The following is a 20,573-nucleotide window of genomic DNA, read 5'->3' as shown; positions in this document are numbered from 1 at the left end:
CATATTGTCTTTAGCCTGGACTACAACTTTAATTGAAATCATATGAAACAAAATCTATTCAAAACACTAATCTGGGTTTCAATAAACTTTATTCAACAGATGTACAAACATTTCAACAATGTAAATTGTTTCTTACAACAGAGTACTGATTTATACAAACAACTGAGGGAAAGAAAAAAATCTACAAAAAAATATTTTATACAAATGGTATTCTACATCACAAGTAGAACTACACATCAAAAAAATGACGGAGGAGCAATTTCCCTGTCATTAATTAGTTGACACTTCAGGGTACATGATACAAATATAAGATCTGTAATAGATTTGCATAAATACACAATACAAGTATGGTCAAAGAAAGTGATAAAATTGAGAAAATTGCAAGAAAACACACTTATTAAAAATTAAACATACATGGGACACATCATACACTAAAATCTACATATAGAATAGTACATTCAGTGTGAACTTGTACAAAACTAAGGCCTACTGCATTAGAAAATAGTACTTTGGTTCATACTTACAGGGCATATATTTGCAAAGATTGTCACCTATTATATTCTACACAAAAGCACACAATTTTTTAAACATGTAATCATGTGTGAGGTATGGCAATGGCTAAAATATCTGGAGCCATTCTTATAGATGCATACAGCTTTCTGTAAATATGGTTTATGACACATCTGTGAAATTTGGCAACCCTTTGGGAGAATACTAGTTAAAATAAAGTTTTTTTTTTAAATTGAATCTATAAACCAGACCACCAGCTAAGCTAGTCTACCGATTCCGGTGCTCACAGCTTTTTTTAGGAATTACTTCCTGCCAGTACCAATTTACCTCACCTTGGTACCCATTTACCTCACAAAGCACCATTTACATCTTTTACTGTTGTTATCCATACACACTTTAATATTCTCTTCCTTCTGACAAGTCAACTTATTATGCCATCATATTTTGTTTTACCAATCATTTTACATTTAAATTTTGGCAAGAAATCTGGATCTATGTAAAACTTTCCCATTGCTTTTTCAATTTCAGTAAGAAAACAGAATATCATCATAAAATAACACATTGGCAATTCAGAGAAAAATATTGAATACTTATATTAAGAGTATACCAGATTCCACAATGAAATATATATGTTTTACATGGTCTCATATTCTCCCTATGCTCAGGCAACATGCCTCATTTTAACACATATCTCCAATTGTAGTATTTTTTAAAGTACCAAGGGTATATAAAACTGTAAATTATAACCTTTTTTTTATTGGATACAATTCATGAAAAAAGTGTAATTCTCATAAGATTAAAAAAGAATAAAAAACAAAATTTTATAAAGTCTCACTCTTCCCTGCACCTTGTATGTAATTTTGATTTCCTCTTTTAAAAAATCCCAAAATCAAATCATGCATGTCTACTTGAAAGAGTTTAATTTTTCTTTCACACTACAAAAAAAGTCAACCATACATTTCTGTGAAGGAATATGTGTCAACTATCCTACTTGCTATTGTAGGAGGAGGTAGTTTTACTTTTACAGCATAAAGGCAAAATGAAATTACATTTCAAATTCTACTTCAAGATTATAAAATAGCATTAAATGACATGAAAAATTGAGGTCCCTTTTATGCAGCTCAACTGAGAAGTTGCTCTTTGTATTTTCTTTTTAAACATCCAATGATGACACACCTGATTATTCCAATCAGAACTCATCTACTCTTTACTTTTAGGTAAAAACTTTATATACAATATCATCATTTGGCGGTGCAATCATTAGTGAGAAAATGCACATTCTCACTAAAAATAATAATGAAAACTGCATAGAATGATTATCTATTTGCAGGAGAGACATATATGTAAGTGCATTCGAGTGATATACGTATACAAGGTACAAACTGAATAAGAATGTGCAAGTGAGACCCTCACCCTACACAAACACACAACAAAAATAATGAAAATATAGATACATTTTTTATTTTTCTGACAGAAATTTAATATGATTATGAGAATATGATTTATTTTGTTATACCCTGTATTAATATGCAATAGCAACATAATCAATAGACAGTTCATTCACTCTTATGGTTTAATGGGTACATGAATTCCATCATGGCATCAAAATGATTTAAATCAATAGAGTATGACTGAACAGGAACAACAGAGGAAATTTCATTGGAGCTTTATATCCACCCCTCCCCCCTCTTGCCCTGTTTCATGAAAACTTTAATCAATAACACATCAGTAGTACCAGCTACTGTAATATTAAAATTATGCATCTTGATTGGCCAAAAGCAAATTGATTAAAGTCTAGAGAAATTGGCCCAGGCACAGACATGCCTTTTAATATTGCAAAACATCTTGAAAGCACCTATATGGATTTGCCTTCGTGATATGAAAGACACATGGCCCTTTTAGCAGATAAATACATCCCTTGTATGCATCAGCCACTGTAAGATAAGTCTATGTACTTATTGCAGCATTTCCAGAAATTGGCTTGTTGATCAAATATCCATCACTGACAAAATGATAAATCTTGGGCACATTTTGCAATGAACCATTCTCTCATGATCTGATCATTCTCATGGAGGCTTCCATCTGATGTGATGTCATAGTACTTGGCGTGATCTTGTGCCTGAAAAGATAACATTTTTTTAAAAGAAAGTTAGTGGCACAAATACAGAAATAATAATAGCATTCAATGCAGACAGCTGGTGATTGTGTGGGGCTACAGTGTAAAACATTAACCCTATATAGCCCAGACTATTTTGAAATTGCATAGCCGGGGGGTGGTCAATTTCCTTCAGCAAGAAATTCATTGATATTATGCTGTAATCAACCCAGGCAAGTTTTATAGGGATCTGGCAGGAATTCATTCCTAAAAAAAGTGAGCATAACAAATTAAGTGTTTTAAAAGTGCTATTTAATCATCATTATCTTCACACACATAGAAAATAGAAATGTCTCTTTATCAAAAACATGATGGATTTTTCTTGCAGAGCAATAATAAAGAGTGCAAACATTTTTTTCACTTCTTTATTATATTAGAAAGAAAAGATTCACAAATTGAAGTGTCAAATTACTCTTTCTGCAAGTAATATGCAATCAGCATGAGGCTATCATTTCAATTTACCTTGCGAAGCTATATGTCATCAGATATGCATACTATACTACAATATAATCAGGGTAAGGGGAAGGGCAACTCTCACAACATAACTTCATTGTCTATACTGTTGCCAATTTGATAGGCTTAACCAACTTACCACAGCTACTGGGTAAACTCTCCTCATACTCTGCCTATTATTATGTTCAAGGAATGCATCTTGTAGCATTAATCTCTGAGGGGGTGACAGACATTTATAACAAATTCGACATTCCTACGTAGGAGAAAAAAATAAATACAATTAAATATCATTTTGCAGAATTTCTTAGTGTTCTGTCAGCAATAATCTGGTTCAGATATACAAGTAGGTAGTAGTAGAGAATAGTGATAGCTTGAATATAAAAATTATACATGTGTCAAGTAATGGAGTCATGGAGTGAAATGTCTGCTTACATTAGATAGCAAATGAAATATCTAAGAATTAATTAAGAATTACCATTGTAATTAATGATAAAACAAAAAGATATGACTAAAATTTAATTCCCATTGATTCCCATATTTTCACTCTAATAGCCAACTATTAAAATTTATCATAGCAATTAATAATGAAATAGAACCACATGACTAAAATGTAATTCATTTTAACACTGTTACCTCTTTTTCACAAGTGAAGCATTTTTCAGAACTGCATAGGTCTGGCTTCACAAGGATTTCCTTTGTACTAACTTGCATCCCTCTCTCTCTTGAATCACTAAAAAGCAAAGAAATTCAGAAATCATAAATTAATTTTGTTACACTTTCCACCATCACTATGATCTCTTAAGAGCTAGATATATGTCAACTCATACAATAAACAGGTATCATATGTACTTGTTAAACTGGATTGATAAATATATCTTGATTCAATATGCAACATTTTAATTGCACTGAAAGCAAAGATAAACATTTACATGCGTATCCTTCTTATATAATGTATGTTTGGACACCTTTGAAATGGCCCTAGCAACTATACAGGAAAACATTCACTTCTGACTTTTCTTATAATCATTTCATCAGCAGCATGATTTTTATCATCATCATCATCATCAACTAAATTAACACCATTGTCACCGTGATTGTTGTCTTTGTTATAGTTTAAATAAATGCACATGTAAGCATGCTTAGCATCACTATAAGCATTATCAGTTTTCTTATGAGCATGAATCAGCACCATCATCATCATCACCACCACCACCACCATCATCATCATCATCATCATCACCATCATCATCATCATCATCATCATCACCACCACCACCACCACCATCATCATAGTCGTCATCGTCATCATCACCAATCATCTTCATCATCATTGTCATCCATTATTCTCATCCTCATTATCATCATCAAAACCACCACCATCATTAACATCTGGAGTATCTTCAAATCAATCATTTTTCACCCCACAGCTGACAGCTAATTTAAAATCAGCACAACAAAATCAATCTGTTTTGTCATATTTGCAGCTGAATGGTTTCCTACCTGTTTTTCAAGCTTGAAGGCACATTCCTTGCTACACCATTGACACTGAGAACATTATACACCACTCTCTCGTAGAGATGTATATTCTCAGTGAAATGAGCTGATGATAGGTTAGGAGACATGTTCACCTGAAATGAAGGAAAAATAATAATGATGAGCCTGCAATCAGAAATAATCACATTTCAAGATAATACATAAATAATGAGTACAGACTTTTGAAAGACTCAGCCCATATCAACTGCAATGCTAAATACATGTATAGGTGAATTATGCTGTATGATCATAGGGAGCAGATTCTGACCAATTAGGTGTTATAACTATATTTCGATAAACTGCACAATTACAAAGCCAATATTGATTTTTTTTTAGGCTTGTAAAATTAGTGACACAGGTTAACTTCTTTATTTCAACCTGATTGCATGAACATCATTCAAATAACTATTCTACCCCTAAAATGGAGTTTCTTTTATAGATATATCACTACCTTTCAGATCACATCTTATGGTTACTTATGCAGATGGGCACTCTGACTGGATAAATTGGGAAAATGTAACGACTATACATTTACAATACAGTTGAACAGTTCAAGTGAAAGCACTTTATATACCTAACTCAATATAAGTATTCTTGTTTAGTCAAGGCATTCCTTTTCACACTTTTAAATAAAAACAAAATCTTTTGATATGATCACGTCTTGGTAAAGCCTACCTCCATTAGAAATACATTCAGTTCTTCATCAAGTACGAAGTCAAATCTCATCAATTCAAAGAAGACACTGTGAAAATGAAAGAAGATATGATAAGCCAAATTGGTCATGATTCCTACAAACATACCTTGAATTTTTATTTCTGACCATTATTCAGTCTAAAATATAACCATCTTTTTCTACTTGTGATAGTTTGATATCGTGACCCATCTCTTGTTAAAAAAAAGCTACTAAGTATGGGGCATTAACAAGTTGTGGATAAACACCCTTCCCAAGAAAGACCCCCCCCCCCCCCTGGTGACTGGCAACCAGTGCTTTAAGGATTGTCATTTGGGTAATAAAAATCAACATCAAAATCTAGGGCTATTCCATTGAAGATAAACTTAACTTACTGCTTGTTTTCATGCCTTTGTATAGCACTTAAAAGCTGTGGATACTTGCTGACAAATACTCCACGAATAGCTTCGTAAATTTGTCTGTATACTTTATCTGGGTCTTCACCTGTGACACAGAAATCGCAAAAACAAAACTTAAAATATTAGAAAAGTCCTCAGATTTAGAAGCCTAACTTATTACAGTTGAAAAACTTTGAACCATGCCTCATTAAAATACCACTCTGAAATAATACACTAATTTTGAATCTTAAGTTGACAAATCTGAGCTGAAGCACTGCCTACCCTGAGCTCTGTCACACAAATCTTAGTATTTGATTTATGATGTTAAATTTTACATTTGATTACATTGTTCATTACATGAAATTAACCACAGAAATCCACTATATGAATGAATGCTAAGATTTGTGATACAGGCCCCAGTTCCTATAACCATAGGTTGTTGCTTCAGACAATTAAAAAGAATTTGAGATGCATCTTTTTGCAGGAATTTTGCTCAGAATCTTCTTACTTTTAAAAAGGAAACCAAAATCCAAGAAGAGAAGCAATCTTATTGGAAATAGTAAAATGCGAGGAGCAATCTAAAACTTGATTTATCAAAATCGGTTATAGAATAAGCGAGTTATGGAAGTTTGAAAACTCTTGTTGAACTTTCTATGGGAATCCTCATATTGGCAAACGTGCTTCAAAATGGCTAATTTTGTGGACAACTCTCCATTTGTTTTGTATACAATTTTTCAGATTTTCCTCATTATCTTTCAAATTGCATCTTGCCTCCTTCTGAGCACAACATATGTCATGGGAAAATATAATTCACACCACATATGTCAAGGTCAGGAGGAGATAATGTGAAATATGTAAAATAAAGGGGAAAACCTGAAAATTTGTATACAAAACAAATGGAGAGTTGTCCACAAAATCAGTCATTTTGAAGCACGTTTGCCAATTTGAGGATCCCATTGATAGTACAACAAGACTTTTTAAACGTCCATAACTTTCTTATTTCATAACTGATTTTGATGAAACTTGTTTTAAATAGTTCCTCTCATTTTACTCTTTCCAATAAGATTGCTTCTCTTCTTGGGTTTTGGTTTCCTTTAATCCTTCCATATCAACAAACAAATAAAAAACTATTGGAATTGCGGCAGTGACAGAAAATGAGCAGGATTCCTGCTATAAATAACATGACAAGGACTTTGGCAAGGTGCCTTCGCTTAATTCCAGGACTGCACACTCAATACCTTTCTAACTGCAGATTGTGGATGATTAAACTCAGAAATAGGATAGAAAAAATATTCCCCATATTTAGGTCTGTACTATAAACGTAGATCCAGAAGGCAATCGGAGCAATGAGACCGCCCCTATTACAGGACCTATTCTTCTTCGTTTTATGTAAATTATTCCTTTTAGGAGCAATCCTATGATCATTCACTTGATAAAGAAAAACTTCCAATAATCTAGAAATCTAACATATTAGGAGAAATTGGCTTTCCTTTGCAGAACTACAACAATCTTTTCTTGATTCTTGCAAATATCACAACTATAGAAGTTGTTTTATAACCAATAGAACACATCTTAGCCAGAGAGGCAATGAAGAGAGGTTGGTGTATATATATTACCTTTTGATCTCCAGTATCCATTCATTGTTTCCATAAAGTTGTAATTATATTCTTGATAATACTTCTGAAGTGATGGCATCTAGCAAAGAAATATACAAACATGAAGAGCAATTTCATAGCAAAACATTGAAAGTGAAAATCTTTTGTATTACATGGATATGATTATGAATATTAACCTGAATTACCACCACACACTTTATTTTGATTCATTTTATTGATTATACCCTATTACCCCCAAAATCATTTACTGCAACTCAAGTTTGAAGTATAATGTCTTTTATGTTTCCAAATAAAAAACAAACAATTTCATTGGAAAGCTTCATTATTCTTCTTTTAATGATGCGATCTGTGTGCCTAACCTCAACACATTTAACAGACCTTGTTGAAGAGTGGAATGTCATTTTACAGCCCAGTGTGACATATTTGATGAACCAAAAATATGGTACTAAACAATTTAGTGTCTCATCCCCTCACTAGCTTACGCAGAATTGAATACATCATTTGTAGGGCCCCGATTATATGGAATATTGCTTCTCTGGGTTCCTCACCATAAATATGAATGGAACCTGTAACTTGTATTGATTTGAGACTATATTACATTTATCATTTTGTATTCATGTTTTTCTGTTTATCTTCTTGTTTCAAATGATCAATAAAATGACTGACTGACTGACAAATTAACTATCTTCCACTTATTTCCTCTACATTAAAAGAGCTTTTTACCTTCCAAACTGGAGTGTAATCATCACCGACGACATACTTATTGACATCTCCAAAGTCAATGGGGTTGTATTCCTTAGCACAGAAACGTACAAGCATCTCGTCATGGAGCACATAGACTCGTAACGGGTCAACAGAGGTCAGAGTGACGTAGAAGCCAAGGTCAAATTTCTTCCCATCAATCAGGTAAGGTTTGGATATATATTGCTGGATAAATGTGTTTGCAGCATAGAGGTCTAGGTCTAGTTTTAAAAAATAAAAGAAAACAGTTTTGGAATTTGGCAAGACACACATGTATTAAATAATGCCGAGTAATCTTGTCATTTGACTGTTTAAAAATTGAGTCTTACTGAATTCTGTAATCCCGATATGCCTTGTACTAGGGGCAATGTAGTTCAAGCAGGCAATGTTATGATTTCATCACTGGCTTAAAAGGTGAAGTAAATCCTGGGAAAAGTAATAATTTTGCTGCAATCTGTATTGCTTTTTTCAAGAAAAATATTATTATCTGTGGGCACATTTACCAAATGACTGTTAGTTGACTTGCCATCAAAAGTTGTAAAAATCTGTAAAATTTTCAACCTACTATTACTGATCAAAAGATATTACATGACAGGAACATTTTTGTATGAATTATGGAATATGAAAGAAAAATGAAAGGAATGGACTGCTTTAATTTTCTAAACATACTAGGTCTTTAACACTGCTATGGCCCGAATGCGCAAATACCTCAGGTTTACAAGAGGTGGTTCAGTTCCTTTTGACCTTCAAGAATAATAAAATGTCCCAAAGCAGTTCTTCCTTCCTCTATAATATTAACGTTTTAATTATCCCATCATTTTCTACCCTCTTCCCATAATATCTATATTAAAAGTTATAAATCAACCTGATCCGATAGTTAATAATGAAAACAAACATGAAAATAATTTTGTTGGCACACAAACATTATTGAACAAGTTCAAACATCATCTGATTACTCTCCAGTTCCGTTATCTAAATGGGATACAGTATAGCATTTTGATACAGTCATATCAATGAAATGGAATCCAAAGTTCTGACCAATGATATTAAATTTGATATACAATAGCTTTGATTGGTCTGGGGCCTGTTGCAGAAAGAGTTGCGTTTAAATGCAAGTCAAAATATCAAGTGCAAGTCCCGAATACGGGTGGTTCATTGGCTGAAAATCAAGTTGCGCACTCTTTCTGCAACGGGCCCCTGGTATCAGCTTCATCGTGTGTCTGTAGCATTATAAAAAAATTCTAAACAGGACTGTTCACACTAACCTGCAATGGATTTGACTTTGATTCCTCTATGTGAACTGCTCTTCTGGACCCACAGTGTGTCTGGATTTTGTTTAGTCTTTAGTATGAAGAGAGATTGAAAGTAAAATATAAAATGTTAAATATTAATATGAAAGACACTCAATATGATACACATAGTAGCAATTATATCAAATACTCTCAAGTCTAACTGCTCAATTTTCATTCATATTACAGGAATAAAAAAAAGCATTAGTTGAAAAAAAATACAGTGTAAAATAAAATTAAGAATTTAATACAGGTAAGTTCATCAAATACAATTAAATATAAAAAAGGGATTATATATGACACCATATACGTACCTCTACAAGGAATGCATCTCTCTGGCCTGGCATTTGGAAGGCCTTTGGAATGTATGCAATATCAGATGTCGCCAGATAAACTTTATTGGTAATGAACCCAGTTCCTGGAAAATGGTTGACCTAGAATGAGTGAAATGAATATTGTTCGCTTTAGGTAAGAAAAAACCAAAACAAAATAAGATAATAATTATGTCCAATAAAAACAACTGATATAATGTACATGTATTGCAAAAAAAAGAGAAAAAGAGTGTTTCGGTTATCATAGGAAGTAATTTTCCCCCTAAAACAGTTATATGCACATCCTGGTCGGTATGCATATGAGCAGATTGATGACATCATACACTCACTTTTTCTTTTGTATTTTATTTTAGGCATTAGAAATATTCTAATTTCCTCCCCATTGTCAAGTGAGACAACGATTAATTCCTCCCTGAACATGTGGAATTAGCATTGTTCAATACTATATGGTGCGGTCAAGTTGGTCCTTATTGTCAAATATGTAAAAAATGAAATAGTGTATAATTCAAACAATAAAATACAAAAAAATAGTAAGTGAAGGACATCATCGACTGTCTCATTTGCATGACACTGAATTGTGCAAATTGTCGTTTTCACTGAAATGTTCATACTTATATTTAAGGATGAAGATGCAGAGGCACATGGGGGAACGGTGTGTGAAAGGGAGGCATGTGCTCCACACACAACTTTCAGGGAATAAGAGCCAAATAAGCCAGAAGGTTATACAAAAAGTTTTTTTTAAAACCTTGCACATTAATATGATCAAAAACCTATAAAGTCACCAGTTAACCAGCATCAATTACAAGGCTGACAATTTCAGTGTTTGCCCTGGCACTTTTTTTCCCTGTATATGCTACTGTGTAAATTAAAACAAACCTTCTGATAGGGCTTAAGGCTTGCCATAACAGCAGCGAGTTCTTTGAAAGGGTAGTCATGGGCCCAGAGAACATCCCAACTAGACTGTGCATCACCACGGATATAGCCTGCCCTCTCAAATACAGACATCACATGCTTCAAGTATCCAGAATTCACCTAATAAAAAAGATAACATGAAAGTCATATATCATTTTAGAGAGAAAAAAAACCCAGATTTTCACACCCAAATATCAGATCTGTGTAAACTTAGAACAACCTCTCCACAATCAACACTATTCTTTCAGAATAACTTAGACATTTTTCATGAAGAAATCAAGAAACATATCCCTATCACAATAATTGATCTCTTTGCAGTACTTATCTTTATTTTTTAATCACTTTTGCCCTGACAACTGTTCTTGTTCAAAATTGTTTTGTGCACCTAGTGTGCATTTGTCAGATATGTCCACAGTATAAACACAGAATAATTATAATTATTATCATTACTATTCTAATCGTATATGCCATACAGAATTTTCAAATTGATTGTTACCAAATCTTTAAACCACTCTGTTCCAAAAAAATAAATCTTAGATAAAAATTATCTTAAAAAGTGTGTACAAGATGTATATTTTGATCATATCACAATGTACATGTACTCAAATATTTTCAAGATATCATGTTTAACTTAGTGACTTTTCTCTACATTTACCTCAATTCAACAAAAACGATGCTTCTTGACCACAAGAGTATTGTACAGAGATTATTCACACCCAAGACATTAATGTTAAATAAAAACATATCCACATGAAACCTCTCTGGTACATGGTGCAAATGGGTATTACACACAAAAAAAAAAACATCAAAAAGAAACTTCAAGAAAAATATGAATAATCCACCCACATGTTTTGCATGTATCCACACCACAGGTCTTCTGTAACTATCCACACTTCCTGCCGATGCCTCTGCAACCTGAGCCTGGGCACCTGGGTACGGGCCATGCCCATTGAAGTGGGCCTCCTGCATCATCTTAAGCTGGTATACATTCCACATGATAACTAGGAGCCCAAGACAGAGGGCTGAAGCCAATACATAGAGGACATGGGGTGGTAGACCACGCTTCTTGGTTTTCACCTTGCTTGGGCTGTGATACATCTATAGAGGGAGACAGGAATGAAAGAAAACAATTGTTAGATTTTGTTTGCCACTCTTGTCAATCTTTTTTTGCAAATATGAAACACTGTTTATAGCAATTGTTAGGAATAACAAGTAAAACAATATATCATCAAATTGTGTTTGAAAACGTCTTACAGTTAGTGAGTATACAATACATACTAATTCACCTTCCAAGTTTCATTAGACGAGTCAACACAATATTGGACCAAAATATGCATAACACGTATTTATCTTCTTAGTCAAATTTCGCCCATTAAATTTGAACAGATATTTGTGGTTCCAATAGATTTGACTTGAGTACATTCATCTGTATTTCATACAAATATAACCAGACAGACTGCCTACAGACTGGCTACAGCTAAAGTAATAATAATATATCAATATGTACATTGAAAAATTTATATGATGGATATTGGATAAGAGTAATCATAAGTTAACTAGTGTATTATCATTTTGAAAATATTACACAATTTCTGATTACATTGTTTTGAAATTGATAAGGGAAAATGACGAACAGAACCAGGGGTTAGTTTGTTTAAATAAAGAAGTTACCATACGACTTTAAGGTAAGGTTATGAATGAATCTATAACCTTGAGTGACATGCCACATAGAATGATAACAACACACCAGCACTCTACCTCAAATAAAATAGGACAATATTTCCATTGTATAACTACATGTATGGTTCTAGAGGTCAGGTCAAGTAAACAATAATACAAAGAAATCAAAATAACATGAACACAAGAAAATAACCTGCTGTATTGCATTGATAATCATGCCGAGTCATGTACCTGAAGATATGTGTATCAACTGACTGGTTATCTTCATATAGTTTCACAAACTGTTTTGAGTGAAATAACTGATGAAACATGAGGCAAAGGTATGGAGACAATGTAGTTTACAAATAGTTTATCAATATTGATAATGTAGACTAAAGACTATACTAGACTGCTTTCTTAATTTCTTTAAAAAAAAGTATATGTAAAGCCTAAAATGTAATACATGATTTCAATCGTCATCTCTTAAAAATAAACTTAAAACATTCTAAAGTTGATGAAAAACAAGCCAAAAAAGGAACAAATAATGAAAAGGAAGTGAGTGCATCCAGAGTACACAACTTTATTTTCATGAAATTATTCACGATCAGTTTAAATCCAAATCATTAACTTTCACAAACTTGTGTCATTTGTTTTTTGATCATCAATAAAGATATCTTCATGATAATATTACTAATAACACTACAGCTAAATGATGTTATTAATAATAATTAATAAATAAATCAATTAATTAATTAATCAAAAATAACAATAATAATTAATAAATAAATAAATAGACAATTAGATAAATAAATGAATAATAATAATAACAATAATGCAAGTTATATAGAAATTAATATGTTTCTAAGAATTACATACTATTAAATATTTTAAACAACTTATAAATCATTTCCAACAAGAAATCTCCACAATTGCTTTCATATTAAATCTTCCTCCCTAAAAAATACAGTAGACTACAAACTACATTTACACTGTATTTGTAGTGACAGAGCACTACATGTACAATGAGATTGGTAGTAAAATGTAATAGAATAAGTGAATTTTCTCTGCATTGACCTTGCTTCTTCAGGGCCTGTTCCATAAAGAGATTTACAACTACTGTAATTTTGCCATTTATGATTATTGTCACTTCCATGGAAACCTTGATTTTGATTGGCTGCTGAACCCTGCTATAACAGCCTTACAGTTGTAAGTCTTTGTGAAACTGGGATCCAGGTCACTGATCTAATAAAGAAAATTCACACATTTCCCTGCACATACATGTAGTCATGCCATGGGAAGAGCCACTAGACACAAGTGTTTACAGAGGAAAATTTGAAAACAAAATAGTGACTGCTATCCTGTGACCTGGAAAGAAAGAAAAAAAAATAACAGTTTGAAAATATGTTGTGGTAGCAGATCCCATGGTTTATTTAAAGAAGAAAGAATGGGAGGAGTAGCAGCAAAATTATATTCTCCAATATTCAGTAGGTGGTCTTTTGAATGATTTCTTTACTCTTACTCAGTTGCTCACATTTCTTTACAATGAGACATGCTCAAGTGAAAACTAAACAAATCCATACGACTGTAGCAAAATTACAATTTTTAGGGTTGTGTTATTGTGTGACTATACATCGGTGATATGAAAAAAATGATAACAATTCACTTGTTTGATGCAATACCAGAAAAATTCATTCTTGATATGTGTGGTTGAAGTGTCAAGTGTTAATTCAGTTTTTTTTATTAAGACCAGTGCCTATGTTGTTTTTTTTCTTCAGTAACTTTACGATATAAGAAGGTTTCATACAAATAATGCATGTCGGAATTCATAAATCTATTTCCTGTACATGTACATACTCATAATATATTCTTTCATAGGATTTAGATACAAAAGCAGCTAGCCTTATCATAAACCCTCAAACGGAAATACCCTTCAAAGACACAATTCTTCAACCACATAAAGGGTAGGCATACTCCCTGCTGTTCATTTTAATAAATATTGTAAAGCAAAGCCCTGCTCTGACAAAGAGAGCAACCGAAAATGGGATTTAATCCTTCATAATTGCACCTTGTAAGTTTTCTCATCAAGGTGTTATGGATATGTACTTTCTTTCTTTTTTATCATTTCACATCACTTTTTTCTTTTTTTTAATGGCACCCCCCATCATGTCACTGTCCAGGTGGTCTTTCATTCAAACAAAAAGAACAAAATAATGGAGAAAAGGTATACACAATAATGAAGTAATGATGTAATTGTTCACAGTTATAGACAAGATAATCTGTGTCAGAAAAGACCTAATTTATGTATAACATTAAAATCATAAAGTGTATTATGATTATACAAACAGACATTAAAGCATGACTCAAATGCAATGTAGTCATATCATACATAGTATAAATGTTCCTCATTAAATTTTCAGGATTCTCAAAAATCTTGAAAATTATTTGATGTTTGAAAAGAAAATTATTGATGGAGCAAAAAAAATTTGATGTTATTGAAATTTTTAGTTTGAATTTTCCATTTTTCTCTCTTATTCCTGTAGCATAAGAATAATAAGCAAAACATATCTTTAGTACACTTTGCAACAAGGCTAAGCCTAACGCCATAACCATAGATGCCTTATTGCAGGGTTCCCAGCTTTTCAAGAAAACAAAATTCCCTGATTTTTCCCTGATGAGTTTTCAAAATTCCCTGATAATTATTTAAACCCATTCCCAGTTTTGCATGTTTTTTAAGTTGTTGCAGTGAATTACATGTAAAAAAAAACCCACTAAAGCTTACGACTTTTTGGCTGATCAAAATGCCCTGATTTTTCCCTCTATTTTCCCCTGATTTGAGGTATTTTTTTATCAAATTCCCTGATACTTACCCGACTGGAAAAAAGTAAATAATTTTTCCTGATGATGGGCTGGGAACCCTGTTATTGATTGGCCTCACTAGCCTTGATATCTTTGGTACCCTTTTCATTTTTTCCTTTCATTTTTGCTATGCCTACAAGTATAAAATGTGCCTCAGAAAAAGTGGCCTTGCAAACATTGAAATGCAGGTCTTCTGTTGCAGTACTGCGCACATGAATGCAGAACGGTCTGAATAGAAAGACTCTTGAACTTAAAACTTCCTGATTTACAGGTAAAAATTAAAAATTGTGAACAGCTGAATGATATCTTATTTATCACATTATATGTCAAAAAGTGATGTCTTCCTAATTTATACCCTCCAAAACTATAAAAATCCTGTTATACATATACTGCCATCTCATGATATTGCCTGCTCATCAGCTGTAATCAAACCTACGTGTATCATATTTTTGTCAGACATTCTTAGCTGGCGAGTGGCGACAAATTAAATTCAAATTTGTCATAGTACATTACTACCAAGCCTCCTCTGTGAAGTTTTACCTATATTTAGGCCGTTAAACCAGCTGAGAAATGGAATAAAAAAATTATAAAATGAATGGTCACAGTCATTTGTGACACTCAATTTTTATTGACAGTACATCATACATTGTAAATGTATGCATGCTTGAAGTATGTGATGGGGTCTTTGTTTAATTTTTCTTGCTCATCATTAAATTACTTGGTGAGTTCACATAAATAAAAAATCAGAAACTTAGGACTAATTATCAAATCTTCATGGTCTATAGCCCCAGGAAACAGGACCTACAGTGTGAGCATGTCTTTCAGGAGGAGCCGTGGTGTAGTGGTTCTGACTCTCGCCTTGTAAATAGAGGGTCGTGTGTTCGAATCCCACCGCGGTCTGGCATCCTTTGGCAAGGCGTTAATCCACACTTTGCCACTCTCAACCCAGGTGCTAAATGGGTACCCGGTAGGATGTGAAAGTCATTGTAAAATGATTGTAGCTTGTCCAGTACTGTGTGCGCCTCACCGGCAACTGAATACTCCTCAGGGAGTGGAGGATGTGCACACATTGTGTGCGGGAATGACTGATTGATTCCGATGACCGGGGTAATAATATATCTGCAAAGCGCTCAGACACGTAGTTCCAATGTATTAAGCGCTATATAAAAGCGGATTATTATTATTTCACTGTTCTACCTTTTTGATAATCAGACCTAGATTACAAAATTGGATATCTTATCCACCAATTTGTTTAAGAGTAGGCTGTAACGAAGACCTACACTGTATTTCACCAATAAGTGGCAGCCATTATGAACTTACTACATCAGGGTGCTACATAACTTTTTTGAAGCACTTGCCCATTCGGGCAAGTAAATTTTCAAATAGTTGGAAAATACTTGCCCGAATATAGATTTCACTTGCCCGAAAAAATCCTTCAAAACAAAGTTTTATTGCTTCAAAACAAGTTAAAGCCTTATAGTTTTACATACCATACCATTGACGGCTTTAAAAATACATTTTTTAACATGACTACTGATGTACCTTGTAGTTGTATTTCTTTTTTTTTAATGATTTTTATCTTGAACATCATGACAAAATGGTAAATATGCTTTTTAATTAATTTCCTAATCTCATATATTTTCCATATATTTTGGAGGGGACTAGGACACACAATAAAAAAGGGGAAATCACTGAAAATAACCAGAGAAAAAAAATTAAGAGAGGGGGAGAGAATGAAAGAAAAAAAAGTAAGAAGAAAGACAGAAAGGACGAAGAAATAAAGGAAGAAAGAAAAAAAAGAAATAAAGAAAGAAAGAGAGAGAGATATTGGCTGCGGGGAAGAGAAAGATGGAAAGAAATAAGGGAAAGGAGGATGGAAAGAAAAAAGAAAAAGAAAAAAATTGAAAAAAAATGAGAGGAAGAGAAAGGAAGGAATGAATAAAAGAAAAAAGGTAAACAGAAAGGAAGGAAAAGGGAAAGAAAGAAAACAAGAGAAAGGAAAGAAGGAAGAAAGGAAGAAAGAAAAGGTATAAGGATAGATGGAAGGAAGGAAAAAAAAGAAAAGAAAGATACAATGAAAGACAGAAAGAAATGAAGGAAGGAATGAAAGAAGGAGATGAAGGAAGGCAGAAAGAAAAAATAAGAAAAGAAAGGATGGATGGAAAAAAAGAAAGATCAAAAGAACGACAGACAGAAATAAAGAAAAATAGAAAGAAAGAAAGAAGGAAAGAAAAGAAGGAGAAAGAAAGAATGAAAGACAAGAAGGAATGAAGGAAAGAAAGAAAAGAAAGAATGAAAGGGATGAAGAAAGTAAGGAAGAAAAAAAGACAGGAAGAAAAGGTAAAGAATGGATGGACGGAAGGAAGACAGTAAGGAAGAATGAAAGGAAGGGGAAAAAGAAGGAAGGATTAAAGAAAGAGGTAAACAAAGGTTGGATGGAAGGAAGAAAGAAAAAAAGATAGAAAGAAAAAATGACAAAAAAGAAAGACAGCTATAGTAACAGAAAAAATGAACAAAAGAAGGAAGGAAATTTAAAGAAATAAAGAGAGATTCAAAAGAAGGAAAGATAGGCAGAAAGAAAGAAAATAGCGAGGAAGAAAGCTCAAATTATCCAGTCATAAATAAAGAAGAAAATTTATAAATTTCCTTGGCTAAAAAAAAAAGGGACGAAAGAAACCACGTTCATCAACATACACACAAATGCATATGTGGGACTGTCAAACAATGTATTTCAGTGTGTGCGATACAGACGATCATTCGAAACCCGATCTTTTTGAAGCATACCAGAAGTGAAAATTTCTCCTTTTACTGCTTACAAATGACAGAGCTACCCCAATTTTTAGGAAATATGGACATTACAAGAATTTTCATTGGTAAGAAATGTGAATTTTGACAGTACAGTGGGAGGTTTCTTCCAGAGCAAACTTCGTTTGTGCAGCACTGTAGGCTGTTGACCTACTCGTACTCCGTAGAAACTTAACTACACGCATCGGTTGCGTGGACTAGGTGCTAGCGAGCTAGGTACGCTAGACTGCCATTGATTCTGTGTGTGTGTGCGTCTCTGAGCTGTGTGTTTATTGCAGAAAATGGCGCAAATTTTGCAATTCGAAATAAACTTTTTTGAAAGAAGAAATTAATGATATTGCTTTTTTTTGTCTTTTTTTTGTCTTTATTTTTATGGTGAAATATGGGGAATCTTTCTAAAATATAATTTCCATAGGAGATTTTTGCTTGCCCCATTCGGGCAAGCAGTTTTTGTCTTTGCTTCAAAACACTTGCCCGACTCTAACTTTTACTTGCCCCGGGCAATCGGGCAAGCGCTTATGTCGCACCCTGCTACATGTATAGTGAAATAAGTGAACAATGAAAAAAATTGTATGTAATTAATCAATAATTATCCCCAGAACAGACAGTTACTTGGTGTTATACCCACTTAGAGCATGTCTGGACAAATATCTTTCAAAACTTTACAAGCAATATTTCAGAATGTCAAGGCAATTATTACATACATGTACTGTACAAAGCACAACCCTTTACAATTGTTTATATGTTGGCATTGGGAGAACCAGGAGCAAAAAAATAAGTATTTTTTTATCTACTTAACCCTAATACTCTCGGAAGTGTATAATGACCCCCCTCAATATTTTTTGTGATAAACCTGCCATGCAAAATTTGTTGACTGCCCCACCTGCTGACTTTTTATTTTCAAGTCTTGCACAATTTTTTAGACCAAAGTTTTGATGTCTGGGCATGCGCCTACATGGCTACCAAGGCAAAAATCATGTACGTGCATGTCAAACACAAAATTAATAAAAAAACTGTTTTGATTTACAAAGTCAAAATATGTTTTCAGTTATAATTTGTAAATGAGTGATTAAATGAGTCATTTAATTTAATGCTATTTAAAGGCTGAAATAATGTCCCTGACAAATTTTGCAGAAAACTCAATAAAAATAAAAAGATGAACAAAACAAACTTTTCACAAAGGAATAGCCTACATAAGAAAATCATAAAAATAAAATACATAAGAATTTTATTTTGTTACCAGAATTTTTTTATATCATCAACATCATTCAAGGAGCTTTATGTAATGAATTAGAGCAAGGAGTATGATTTTTTTAAATAAATTTGCACAAGTCATAAAAAACAAAATATGAATTTAGTAAAGTTCACCTATGCAAATGCATAAAAATACATAATTCTCTTTTATCGTGATTGCATGATCTGCCACAATCACAATACATCCCCCCCATGATGACAAGAATCAAAATACCCTGGGAGTATTAGGCTTAAGCGTCTAGACATGGGACCAAAAGACAACAGACAACTTGACCTTGTTCTTTAATTCTGTCTTTTAACATCTTTATTCATCATTTGTTGTCATCAATCATCAAGGAGCATCATTAATTTAAATCAATCACCATTATCATCATCATCAATGATCATTATTCAATCAGTCAATTTATTAATCATCATGAAATCATCATCCTCTTTCACCTCTTCTCTTAAAATTAATCATCTGTCATCATCATCTGCATTCTGGCACCAACGATATCAAGACAATTTAGATGCTAGTGCAGTTTTGCATCGCAAAACGAAACAAGGCAATTTTTTATAACTCTTTTGCTGGCGCGACTGCATCACTGTGAGGAGGATGTGCTCTATTCCATTGCTATGGTCATTGTCATTGCATTGCTATTGGACAGAAATGATGCGAGTCGATCGTCGACCACTCACACTAGTACGAGGTTAGTATTGATCGTCGACACGATAGTCGATAGGCGTACTCTATGCGAAAGGCCACAAAAATGTTCATACGTGGGACTGAAGTACGGAAAATTTTACCAAAAACAAGCTCAGTTAACATTAAGAAGTAACTTAGATGAACTAGAGTGTCAATGACACAACAAACACATAAATTCCAAGCCTGATCAATAGAGCAGACCTAAATGATTCTTCCGTTTCGTACAACATACAATGAAATGAAACTTTTTTACTTACAGTGAAACAATAACATGAATAACGCGAGCCGTACTTTTCAGAGCTCGTTTCGACTTGTGACTGCTCGGTCCTCCGGTCCCTGGTGATGGCATGGCCCTCGCCGCCTCCGGCCGAGCTCCCTGTCGCTGGACCCCGAGGCCGAGCTAGATTGAGCTTGAATACAAATACGCGGGGGGGGGGGGGGGGGCAGTGTACAGTTTGAAGGGGGTACTGGGGTAGGGTTCGTTCAAAAAAAAAATAGGAAATTTAAATTCGTATTCTTAATCCACATGACCCAAGGAAGTAGAAAGCTAACCCAGGCGCGTAGCCAGGGGGGCGGTGGGGGCAGTCGCCCCCCCCCAAAAAAAAAAATGCCCCCAAAAAAGAAAAAAAAGAAGGGGAAAGGAGAAAAAGAAAAAGCGAAAGAAGAAAAGGGAAGGAAGGTATATCTTTTTTTTTGTTTTTTTTT

The 20,573-nt window shown here is 33.5% G+C and overlaps 1 protein-coding gene across 1 annotated transcript; it reads right to left on the bottom strand.

Annotated features, from left to right (window-relative positions):
- Window positions 1-72: 72 nt before the first annotated feature.
- LOC129264827 (probable tubulin polyglutamylase ttll-15) lies at window positions 73-20,269 on the bottom strand. Its single transcript, XM_064102133.1, has 13 exons — window positions 20,126-20,269; window positions 11,456-11,707; window positions 10,574-10,729; window positions 9,680-9,799; window positions 9,342-9,417; window positions 8,059-8,297; window positions 7,336-7,414; window positions 5,717-5,825; window positions 5,327-5,393; window positions 4,619-4,746; window positions 3,752-3,848; window positions 3,258-3,371; window positions 73-2,629 (listed from the first exon to the last, which is right to left on the bottom strand). Exons 2-13 carry the CDS (start codon window positions 11,705-11,707, stop codon window positions 2,510-2,512), a joined length of 1,557 nt encoding a protein of 518 aa, XP_063958203.1. The 5' UTR covers window positions 20,126-20,269; the 3' UTR covers window positions 73-2,509.
- Window positions 20,270-20,573: the final 304 nt, after the last annotated feature.

The sequence above is a fragment of the Lytechinus pictus genome, chromosome 7 (genome assembly GCF_037042905.1).
Source record: "Lytechinus pictus isolate F3 Inbred chromosome 7, Lp3.0, whole genome shotgun sequence".
Taxonomy (NCBI): Eukaryota; Metazoa; Echinodermata; class Echinoidea; order Temnopleuroida; family Toxopneustidae; genus Lytechinus; species Lytechinus pictus.
Note: the sequence above shows the minus strand (reverse complement) of the source record. Positions and strands in the feature narration are given on the sequence as shown.